The 12,253-nt window shown below is 52.2% G+C and overlaps 1 protein-coding gene across 1 annotated transcript; it reads right to left on the reverse strand.

Moving 5' to 3' along the window:
- Positions 1 to 388: 388 nt before the first annotated feature.
- Positions 389 to 11,854, reverse strand: DRAXIN (dorsal inhibitory axon guidance protein; the record flags this gene model as incomplete). The annotated part of the gene is made up of 6 exons (XM_080920772.1): positions 389 to 501; positions 4,688 to 4,777; positions 6,437 to 6,526; positions 6,856 to 6,967; positions 9,009 to 9,202; positions 11,395 to 11,854. The coding sequence occupies 6 exons, from the start codon at positions 11,852 to 11,854 to the stop codon at positions 389 to 391; spliced, it is 1,059 nt and encodes a 352-aa protein (XP_080776898.1).
- Positions 11,855 to 12,253: the final 399 nt, after the last annotated feature.

The raw sequence follows: 12,253 nt of genomic DNA on the forward strand, positions 1-12,253 counted from the left end.
CCTGTCAGGTGTCCCCTCTCTTCCCAACCCTTTCCAGTCAAAAAAGCCTCTTGGATTCACAAATTGAAACTGCTGTAATGACGGTGTCGAGAAGAGGGTGTGCTCCACACAGCCACGGCGTCTAGCAGGATCAGTAGGCTGGGTGGGGTCCCGCCCCGGTCCCGCCCCGGTCCCGCCCCGGTCCCGCCCCGGTCCCGCCCCGGGCTGCGGGCGGGCGCAGGCGCACTGCTTTCAGCCAAACCACCTTCCAGTTTGGGGTTGAGTGTAAGCAGCCTCAGCCATTGGTTCCCTACTCAGCCCCAAGTTGAGCTAGTTACTAACACGGTCCTGTTTGTCCTAAACCTCCCTGGCTCAGACCCCGGGCCGATGGGGAGGCACCGCTAAGGCGCTAGATGTTGATGAAAGATCCCTGGTCCCCGTTGGCCGTCTCAGGTTCCACGCAGCGCCCCTTCCTCCGAGTGACCCTGCGGTTCCGGTGGAATTTGGCATAGCAACGTAGCCCTGAGTGGAAGAAGGCAAGAAAGTCAGAACTGAGGGTGACTGTGCCCCCCACCCCCAGCCTTTCCGGGCTTCTCATTCTACAGCCTTTACACTCGCTGAGTCTGAAAAGACCTAAGAAACTGGGCTGTACAGTATCCCAACACTAAGGAGGTTGAAATGGCAGGTTTGAGTCAGTCTGAGGCTGGCCAGAGCTACGAAGCGAACTCAGAGCAAAACAAACCCAAAAACTTAAACGCTAAATGTGGGGCGTGTGGATATTATGCGGAAAGGAGATGTCTCTGTAGCCCAAGAAGCCTGTGTGTGTGTGTGTGTGTGTGTGTGTGTGTGTACACTTCTGCTTCAAGATCCACTGTGTCGTCAGCTGGAAGGCAAAGGGGCTGATGGGAGCTTGTGACTGGAGGCCTAGAGTTTGTTACGGTTTTAAGACAAGGTCTCATGTGACCCAGGCTGGCCTCCCACTTGCTGTGTAGCTGAGGATGGCCTTGGCCTCTTGATTCTCTTGTCTCCGTCCCCAAAGCACGAGGATCACAGGTGTGCCCCACCAAGCTTAGTTCTATGCGGTGCTGGGTGAATGACCCCAGGCTTTCTGCGACTGAGCAAGCATTCTGCCAGCCAAGCCAGACCTCCGGCCCCACGGCCCAGCACTTGATCAGAGCGACACCAGAGAGCCGGTTGCAGGAGCACGAGTGTTGGTGGCCACAGAAGCCCTTAGGAGCTTCAGACTCTGCTGGCCTGGCCTGCTCTGGTCCCTCTAAGGCCAATACCAGGGCTCATCTGTACACTGTACTCCTGCCTGGTCCTCTGTGGACCGGGCTGTGCTCTGAACATAGACAATGCCATCTTACATCTCCTCACTCTGGCCTGTCTCTACCCTCTCTAATCCTCCAGCCTGTTCCCTGTCCTCCACTGTCCCTAGTCCTGCAATCAGAGACAACTTTTGGGGAAAGAGTACAGGGGTTCATGCATCGCAGGCCGTCCAACTGAAAATGGAGTAGAGATCCCAATCGCCCCTCTATCTCCCAAGTACTTAGATTGTACCTACACCCAATCTTCAGTAGAACCCAGGGCCTAGTATATTCTAGGCAAGCTAAACTGAGCCTCATCTCAGCCACAGAGCTACCTTTTAAAAGATCTATTTATTTATTATATATAAGTACACTGTAGCTTTCTTCAGACACACCAGAAGAGGGCACCAGATCTTATAACAGATGGTTCTTATAATGGATGGTTGTGAGCCACCCTGTGGTTGCTGGGATTTGAACTCAGGACCTCTGGGAGGGCAGTCAGTGCTCTTAACCACTGAACCATCTCTCCAGCCCCAGAGCTATCTTTTAAATATAGCGGCTAGACCATGTGACTTCCCTGCGTAAGTGTGGGCATTACTTCCAATCACTAATCAAACAAAATATAAACAAGGGCAACACAGTGTGGTTCTTCTGGAAACTTCTCTGATCTTCTCCAAAGGTCACTGTATGCCAAGCCAGGCCATGCTCTTCCTGCCTTTACCTTCTGCCTCCTATCAGAGCCCCTCCCACCCATCTTTCAACCTCCATCGCCTACTCTTTCTGATCTTTCTAAGGACTATACCTAACATCCCGTGATACTACCTACCAGCCTTCCAGGAAGAAATGGCCTTTGCAGACCTCATGTCCAAGGGACTTTTTCTCTTTTTCTTTTTGGGGGGGTGAGTGTAGGGTGGTCGGGATGGATACAAGGCCCTCTATAGCCCAGGCTGTCCTGGATGAAACTCCATATGGGGCTGAGGACGACCTTAAAACCATGAGTCTCTTATCTCTACCTCTGGATGCCACCATCACAGGCCTGAGCCTCCGTGCCTGGCTCCAGGGACCGCTTATCTATGGATTTGTTTTCTTGTTATCTCATTTCTCTCATTTCAGGGACCTCAGGAATGGAGAAGGCACGGGCTCCACGGTTGCTGTGAACCGGACTTGGAGCGTGGCTCAGGTTCACACCCCAGCTGGGAAAGGATTCTGCCCCTCAGAGCCCCGAATGCAGGTTGAGTTCGGTTTGGTCTGTCCATTCTGACACCTTGTATTTAAAAGAGTGCTTATCTCTAGGAGCTGTGTGCCGAAATAAATACTGTTTAAGTAAACAAAGATCTTATTGAAACAAGGGAAGCTGGTGGCAGTGACAGCCCCGTTCAGGATGGCCAGGTTGGTCTTCATTGGTTCTCAGTAAAAGGAACCATGATAGTAGCTCATGATACTGTGGCTACTTTACTGTAGGCCTGCAGAGTCTCTGGAGATAGAATTGTTTTTCTGCCTTTCCCCTTCATCTTTCTCTATTTAAAATGTTTCTTTGGGATTTATTTTGAGGTCAGCCAGTGATGGCACACACCTTCAATCCCAGCACTCAAGAAGTAGAGGGAGAAAGATCTCTGTGAGTTCAAGGCTAGCCTGGTCTACAAAGCAACTCCCAGACCAGCCTGGGCTGTTACACCATGAAACCCTGTTTCAACCAAAGAAGATTTATTTTGAGTCTGATTGTTTTGCCTGCTTGTGTGTATGTGTGTGTATGTGCATGTCTGGTGTCTGAAGGTCAGAAGAGGGCACTAGATGCCCTGGAACTTGAGTGTTGGATGGTCGTGAGCTGCCATTTTGCTGTGGGGAATTGAACTCGGGTTCTCTACAACAGCAGCAAGTGCTCTTAACCACTGAACTACCTCTTCAGCCCGTCCCTGGCTCTGCCTTTCATATGGGCAGGGAATTGAACTTAATTAAGGCCTTACAGGAGCTCTACCACTGAGCCACACCTTCAGCAACTTGTGCATTTACTGAGAGACTGGGTCTTACTATGTAGAACAGCCTGGCTTTGAACTCACAGAGATCCACCTACCTCTGCTTCCTGAGAGATTTTATCTATGATTTTTTTCCTGAAGCAGAGTTATGCTGAGCTGCAGAGGCAGGTCCCAAACTCATGATCTTCCTGCCTCATCCTCTCAAACAGCTGTAATTACAGGACAATGGCACCCTTTCGGTCTCTCTCTCCTTCCCTCCTTCCCTCCTTATCCCCTTTCTTTATTTTTTGGTTCATTTTCATTTACTTTTGTTTATTGATGTGCATGTGTGATGGGGAGGGTGGTTCACACTCACTGCAGTGTGCGGGTGAAGTCAAAAGACAACTTTGGCTGGCTCTCTCCTTCCTCTTTTATACGGGTTCCAGGCATTGAATACATCCTGAATCCTGTCATCAGGATGGCAGGACAAGCCCCTTTACATGCCAAACCAATCACTAGCCCTGGCTAGTTTTTTCCAAGCCAGTTGTCACCGTGCACCCTAAGCTGGACTCAAAGTTACAACGTCCCCACGTCAGCATCTCAAATGCTGGGATTGCAAGTGTTGTACCAACAAAGCCAATATTTTCTCCTCTTTTTCATTTCTTTCCCTTTCCCTCTTCCATCCTCTCTCTTTTCCTCTCCCGGCCTCTCTCATTTCTTTCTTCCTGTGATAAAAAATAAAGGAAAGAGAAGGAAGGAGAAAGAGCGGGCAATGGTGGCTGTAACCCTGTAATCCAGCTGCTTGAGGAGCTGAGGCAGGAGGATCCTGCCATTGAGAACAGCCTATGCATCTCAGCACATTTCCAGGAAAGAAAGAACTCAGTGTAGAGCAGGCACCAAAAGGCACACGTGTGCACTGGGCACACACTTCCTCTTGAGGCTGGTGCACAGGGCAGTTAAAGGAGTTCAGCGAACCCCTCCCAGTGACTGCCTGGAAACCCACCCAGCTCCCAGCTCCCAGCTCCCAACTCCCCACTGATTACCTGGAAAGCCTCCTATCTAGAATTCTACTGGGAAATGCCAGCCTTCTCGGGTTGGATCTTACTTAAAGAAATACGTTCCTGTCTCCTCCCTTCTCCCCGTCCTGATCCCGAGTGATCACCAGCTTGGATTTAAGAGGTGAGAAATACAAATCTGAAAACCAGTGCCAGGGATGGAAAGCACTCGGAGCTAACAGATTGGAAAGCCCCGGCAAAGCTGTTCCTACTGGAGCCTTCAGCTCCCAGGGGGTTCTCCTACTCACGCCCTCTTCCCCGGCCCCTGCATCCATGTCTACCCTCTGCCAGGAAACCCCGTGCCCCACTCGTCGCAGAGCTGGCTGGACAACAAAGACTTCATGGTTTTGGGAGCGGCGCTGGTGGGGGAGGGCTCTCCCCTTTCCGGACTGACCTTCCATGCACATGCAGTCATCAAAACATTTGTTGTTGAGGCCACGGTTGTGGGGCGTGCAGAGATGTTCCCGGAGGTCACAGCAAGTTCCTGGCAACACAGCAAGCCAAGCTGAGCACTCCACCCCGCCACCACACAGAGTCCCACTGGACAGGAGATCCATCATATGTGTGACAGGCCATGCCCTGGTGGGCCATCTGGTGTGCTAAGCTCCGGACTGGAACTGCTGCTGGATGTCATGGATGAAGTCCCGAGAGGCAGGTGGCAGAGACCTGAGCCTCCCCAGATGGGCCACTTGATTGATCATGGGAAGATCAAAGGTGGTGTGGGGTTCACCTCCCATGGATGGGGTTGTAATAGCTAGGGGTGCCAGAGCTAGAGTTTGCTGTGAGCTTCAGGGGGCCTCAGGGATCATGGACCAACAACATCTTCTTGGACAGATGGGAAAACTGAAGCCTGGGGGCCGGGGGTGGGATTCAGGGCAAATCTAGGCAGAGCTGAGACATCTCTTTGCCAATTACAAAGCTAGCTTCCAAGTTCCGTCCTGTTGGCCCTGACTCCAGCCTTTTCTTCACACTCAGGGTGCAGACAGTGATGTAGGAAAGGCCAGCCTGTCTGAGCTGTGTGTGTGTGTGTCTCCTGGGATGCTGAATGGCTACTATTTTGCAGAATATCCTGCTGATGCAGTACCATAGAGATGGCCCCTTGGGTCGGCCCAGCCCCCATCTCCCAAAGCATTTCATTATTTAGTGGCAAAGAAGGGACACCAGTCACTGGTCTTCTGATGTGAGCCGTTTCAGGGGCCACCTTGGCTCATGTCCCAACCATCCCTTCCTCAGGAGCTCCAGATAACGACCAGCCAATCAGCATGGCAGAAACCAGGGCCACCACTCTGCCCAGTGTAGGGCTTTCCTGGCAGGCAAGGTTTTTCTCTACAGCCCCAGCTGGGCCAGCATGACATCATCAGACCCAAGGCTTCTCTGTTAACTTGTTTCCTCTCTTACCTCTAGTAAATGTAACCACCAATGCCCTAGATAAGTACCCAAGAAAGGATCTGGCCTGGAACTTTATATACTCCAAGATGACCTTGAACTCTTCATCTTCCGGCCCCCACCTCCCAAGTGTTGTGATGAGAGGTGTTACCCCTCCACAGCTTCCAATTCCACCTCAGTCTGCAATGGGGAGGTCATCCTGATCCCACAGGGCCAGCAATCCAGACTCTAATCAAACAGCAGGCCCCTTGCATTTATCCTGCTCTGAGAGGTGGAGCAATGGTGTCACCAAAACTATCCCCCAGAAAGCCAGTTGGTACTATAACGAGGAGACAGAATTAGCTACTGCGGGTGTTCAGAGGTCAGGAGCGGACCCTCTGACTCAGGGCAGGATGGGACACGGGTAAAAAGCTTAGGAACCAAGTTGGCCTGAGCTGTGTGATTTACCTTGGAAAGGGCCCTTAACCTCTCTGGAGCTTAATTGTTTTGCTTTGCCTGAAAACTAAGTCAGTCATTCAGTCATTCAGTCATTCAGCCCCCTTTTCTCTATCTCTATCCCCTCCCCACTTCTGTCTAATGTCATTCTATGGGTCGGTGTCTGGTAGTGACTCTCAAGAACCTGGTGGGTACTGCGGTAAATACTTACGAATAAAGGGTCATGACTCTCAGCTTTGCTCCCAAGCCCTGTCTCAGTTACCTTGCTGGTATTCCCTCCCGACCTGGTGCCTCAAGGGTGGGTGTCGGGGTACCAGAGTACCTGGGAAGCAATCCTGGTGATGGTCACATGGTTCCCCCTCAGCCGGCGAAGTCTCGTTACCATCGCTGGTAAAATGACTCCAGTGTTTCTCTGGGGACAAGAAAATGTGTGATCAGGTTAGGCACAAGACTTGGGTGTCACGGTGCCAGATAGCCACTCCCATGGTGTGACTTGGATAAGACCCTCTGCCTCTCTTTATTTCACTTTCTCCCCTAAAAAAGACATGGGGGGGGGCCCGAGTAGTGTGAAGTGAGCGAGGAGTGCGGTTTGTCACAACAAGTGTCAGGTCCATCTTGGATCATGGACTCTAGCTCACCTTTGGACACCTGTAGGTCATTCTGGACTCAGCAAATGTCCTCCACTAAGAGATGCTGGAGAGAGGGGTCTAAGCGTGGGGTGGGGTAGTAAAGGGGACATACCCTTTTTCTTTGCAGAAGGCCAAACCTCTGGCTTTAAGTCTTCATAATCCGTCCAGTCAAACAAGGCCATGTCCAGCGTGGGCATGACCTCCCCATCAGACTTGGGCTGTGTCTGCAGAAGACAAGCAGGAGAGGGGCCTGGAGCCTTCAAATCGAAAGGAGTGGGAATCTGGGGTCTCAAGGCCTTAGAGCAAAGGACAAGGCCACCTGTTCTCTGCTTGGACCCTGGAGTCCATGCTAAAGATGTGGGAGAGAAGCTGTTCTGATTGGTCAGCATCTCTAAACACAGAAGGAAGAAAACCGGAAGTGGCCCACTGCTCAGAGAGGAAACCGGAAGTGGCCCACTGCTCACTTCCCTGTCCCTTCCTCCGAAGGTCCTGCGGAGACCATGCACGGGCTTGAGTTCCACTCACAGCCCTGACCAATAAATAGTCTGGAGACTACCGAGGACCAGATACCGTGACTGGGTCCTCATGGACACGATCACTAGGGTTCAGCAAGGCACGGGCCGTAACTTCCTGTTCACGGCCACAGCTCTCGCCTGACCCTCAGGATTACAAGATGGAGAAAGAGGAGAGAGGATATCTACAGCCACCTCCTGATACTCAGGAGGTGTGGTCCAACCTGCCTGTCCGTGTACTGTTTCCACACCCACGTGCAGGTGCCCGCATGAGTCTCCCTTGCAAATGAGGCACAATCGAGGCTGGAGAGCTGGCTCAGCAGCTCGGAGTGCATACCGCTCTTGCCGAGGACAGCGGTTCGGTTCCCAGCACACACATCAGGTGGTTCACAAGCGCCTCTAACTCCAACTCCAGGAGATCTGTTGCCTCTGGCCTCCAAAGGCACCTCCACTCATGCATGTACCACCTTCGCCACAGACATACATGATTAAAATTTTAAAAACTGGTTTTAACAAGGCACAGCAAGAGATGAACAAGAGCTCGCAAAACAGAGCAGCACAGCAGTGGACAGACTCTCTTCTTTTCTACCTCCCCCTCCCGTCCTCTCTCTCTCTCTCTCTCTCTCTCTGAAATAGGATATCATATAGCCCTGGCTGGCCCGGAAGTCACTATATAGCTAAGGACAATCTCAAACTCCTGATCCTCCAGCCTCCACCTCCTGAATGCTAGGTTAGCAGTCAAGTAAAACTACCATGGCCGTTTTTATGCAGTGCTGGGAACCAAACCTCGGGCTCCAGGCATGCTAAGGAAGCATTTTATCAACAGAGCTACATATCTGTAGTCTATATAATCTATATATATAAGATTTTATTTATTTATTTCATGTATATGAGTACACTGTAGCTGTCTTCAGACACACCAGAAGAGGGCATCAGATCTCATTACAGATGGTTGTGAGCCACCATGTGGTTGTTGGGAATTGAACTCAGGGCCTCTGGAAGAGCAGCCAGTGTTCTTAACCACCGAACCATCTCTCCAGCCTCTAGATCTAGGCTTTAAATCACTGTGGCTGCTTTCTGAGCTCTTGCAGACTTGCTCCACAACAGTCCCACCTCTATGTGTGCAGAGAGCAGCATGCTGAGGAGGTGGAACTGGCTTCCTGGTTGTCCCCAGCCCAAGCCCCAACCATGTCCTCTGGAGGTTGGCAGCCACTTCTGCAGACAGAATACCTGGTGGGGTCAAAGCTTAATGGTTTCCACTACCTCAGCCACTGTGCCTCAGTCTACCTAAGTAGATCAGGAGGTGAATCAAGTAACACTCAAGCCACTGGGTACATGTGTGAGGGGTTTTTCTTGATTGGATGGTTGAAGCAGGAAGACTCGATTTAAGCGTGGGCCACGCCTTCTTGTGGCAGCTTCCGAGAAAGGACGTGGAAGAGGGAAATCTCTTGCTCTCTGCCTGCTGCCTTCACTCTCACTGGTAAGTTCATCCAGCCCGCAGCTGAGGCATTCCTTTGCCAGTATTGGAACCTGCTTCTTCAGGATTCCAAAGACCAGCCAAGACAGGCAGCCTTGGAGTCTTGCCTTTCCACCGGGAGTCAGCTGGGCCATAGCCTGTAAACAAACCACTGCAATACATCCCCTTAGATATATACCATCACACTACCGGCTCTGTTCCTCTCGAGAAGCCTGACAGGCAGTGTGTGTGAGGCTCAAAGGCATGTTTAGGTTCCAGGCCACGTGGGACCCCTACCTGGGGCAGCAGGGAGGTGACAGGCAGGATCCGGGACTCTTCGGTGGTGGGCGTGGCACCGTCTGCCGTGGTTAGGAAGAACATGGTGGGGGCCAGGCTAGTGGAAGACTCCTCCATGGCACCTTCCAGCATCCGGTCTTCAGAGGGTTCCACCTTCTTCATCAGGGAGCTGGGTCCACGGATGGCAGCCCGGCCTGAGAGAAGGCAAGCACAGGCTGACCCACCTGCTGCTGCTCGGTGTCTACCCACAGGGGATCATGCCTTTTCTGCTGTAAGCCAAGGGCTGCTGGGCAACATGAACCCTTCCCTGGTCTATCTGACATTCTTGCTCTCTACCCTTCTAGACACCTGGAAACAGGGCAGTCATGTTGGGGATGGGAGAACGGTGTGGACAGAGGATTCTCCCTTAGAAGCTGCATTCTAGTAAGTCTGGAACCAGAATGCCTGGGGGTATCCAGGGACATAAAACCATAGAAGGCTTCCTGGAAGAGGTGAGGTTTATGGAGGTTGAGGGATACTACTCAAGGAGAAGCCTTTGAGATAGCTGGCAGGAGAGTCACTGCTTACACACACACACACACACACACACACACACACATGAATGCACATACACATACATACATACACACGCATGCACACATGCACACACACCACACACATGCATACATACATTCTCAAACAAACACACACACGCTTCTTGAGAATGAACCTGGTAGGCTGGGTTCCCAATGAACCACATCACAAAAATTACTTCATCTCACTGTTGCAGAGACTCTGAGAAGCAGTTGCTGCTCTTCTACAGAGAAGGAACCTGAGCCAGAGAGGTTAGGTTGTTTCACCAGGGACACACAGCTCGTGCATGGTGGAGTGTAGATTTGAACCTCAGTCCTGAGTACAAAACTGATGCTTTTAACTCCTGGGGCCACCTCGGAAGACGCTTGGGTATGGGGTACTGAGAGTGGCAGGGAACAATACAGAGTCAGCACAGGGTCACAAACAATGGGACCAGGACAGAGGTGGGAGGGGTGGGACTGAAGTTGGGGTGGGGGTCATCTACACTTTTCCTTGCAAGACACAGCTAACTGTAAGCTCATCTGGATCTCTTGGGTCACCCCGCCTTGCAGAAATGAACCCCAGTCACTCTGAGGCTTCCCAAGTGCTGATAAATTGGCCTGACCTTGGACTGGAGAGATGGCTCAGTGGTTAAAAGCACCGACTGCTCTTCCAGAGGTCCTGAGTTTAATTCCCAGCAACCACATGGTGGCTCACAACCATCTGTAATGAGATCTGATGCCTTCTTCTGGTGTGTCTGAAGACAGGGTCAGTGTGCTCATAAATATAAAATAAATAAGTAAATCTTAAAAACAAAACAAAACAAAACCAAAAACTTGATTCTCCAGCCAGTGGCTCTACATGAGGCCCAGTGGAGGAAATGAGTCATTGGGGTGCCTTTGAAGGAGGGAAATGAGGACCCTGGGCTATCTCTTCTTTCCCTTCTCTTTCATCCCTCCTCTCTCTGTCTTTCTCTCCCTTTCCCCTTCTCTGGAGCACCAGGTACCATGAAGCAAGCAGTCCTACGCTTCTTCTATGACGCTTTGTCTCACAGCCAAGCAACCATAAGCTGGGTGTCCTGAAATTCTCCATCCCAAATCAACCTCTCTCCTGCTCTGTGCAGAGAATTTCCCGGTGACCCTGACAGACAGCTGACCGCCACATGGTGTCACTGGTGTTCAGGGTTGGAGGATGCTGACTAGGGAGCTGTGGGTTTAGTAGCAATTTCTTAGATGGAGGCTGACCTTAAGCTTTCTGAGCGCCAGCTCCCTCCTATACTAAGGTTGGGTGGCATCTTTGCAGCAGGACAAACCTAAGCTTAGGAAGGCGACTTGCGCTATGAACAAACTAGCTAGTAGCGGAGTCAGGCAGACCCTGGTCTCAGTAGATCTGGCTTCAGAGACCCAGCTCTCAGCCCCCACTCGGTTCCAGAGCTCATTAAAGGGTGTGTTTGGAGGATGACTCCTAGCTGTTCCGTCTGTATGCAGGGAGACTCTGAGTAGGGTAGATTTAGGTCAGATGCAAGGTAGATCTTTCCAACTTAGGAGGGTGATGGATTGCCTGGGGGGGGGGCAGAACTTCTCATGAGTTCCCTCTCCTCCACCTGTCTCTCCCCTCAGTCTCAGGGTCCCTCTCCCTGCCAGACCACTCTGACTTTAGTAAGGCACCTCCCCTTTTCTGGGAACCCCCTTTTGCCCTGGGTGGAGGAGACCACTGAATGGTCTCTTCCGGGCCTGTAAACACTGACTTTATGACCATTTCCTGCTCTAGGCGTCGGGTTAGAGCCTTCCTCCAGTGCAGCTCCCGCCACCCCCACCCCCAAGGCTCTAGCTACCTCGGTGCAGTCGCAGCCGGTCCCTGCGCCTCTTCTGTTCTCTGCCACGTTTCTTCACCCTCTCCCAACCGGGAGACCGGGCTTCCTTCTCCGGGTAGGGCAATGCCAGCCCCAGAAGCAGCTCCTTGTTCTGCAGAAGGCCAGCAGGGGGCTGTCCAAGTGTCACCTGGGAAGCCTGCCTGGTGGCAGTGACCACAGCCCCCTCCTGGGCCCGGCCAGGCCTGCCTGGGCCCCTGTCCTTCTTTCCCAGGCCCCGGCGGCCATGATGGCTTGCCTGAGGCGCCCACAGCGCAGTGCCCGGGAGGTGGGAGTGGGTTTCAGGCAGGTTCCTGGCAGAGGATCCAGATGCAAGGGTGCCCGCCATGTGGAGCTCCGGAAATAGCAGGAGGAACAGGAACAGCATGGGTACCCTGAGGACGGTGCACCCAGCCATTGGCTCTCCCTGAAAGAAAACCGGCATCATGAGTGCGGTACACAGCTCCCCTTGACGTCCCAAGGCACCATATTTACATCCCCTTATCCAAACTGCTTTTCCCTCGCGGGTCCGGAGACGAGGCTCTGCTCCCCGGACCTATTACTGATTTTTAACGTTGAAACTGTTTTTGGATTGCTGTTGTTCGTGGAGGTTTTCTGTTGTCATTGAGACAGTTTCATGGAGCCCGGGATAGCAGGAGGAGAGCTGATCCTCCCGCCTCCATCCCTCAAGCATCGGAATCGCAGGCATGAACCACCATGCCCAGCTTCTTCCCTTTTGGGAGGAAGATTAACAAATCCATTAGCGTACATTTATGTATTTGTTACAGATGGTGTGTGTGTGTGTGTGCGCGCGCGCGCGCGTGTGCGTGCGGGAGTCCGAGGA

This window comes from Micromys minutus, assembly GCF_963924665.1.
Source record: "Micromys minutus genome assembly, chromosome: 9".
NCBI classification, from domain to species: Eukaryota; Metazoa; Chordata; class Mammalia; order Rodentia; family Muridae; genus Micromys; species Micromys minutus.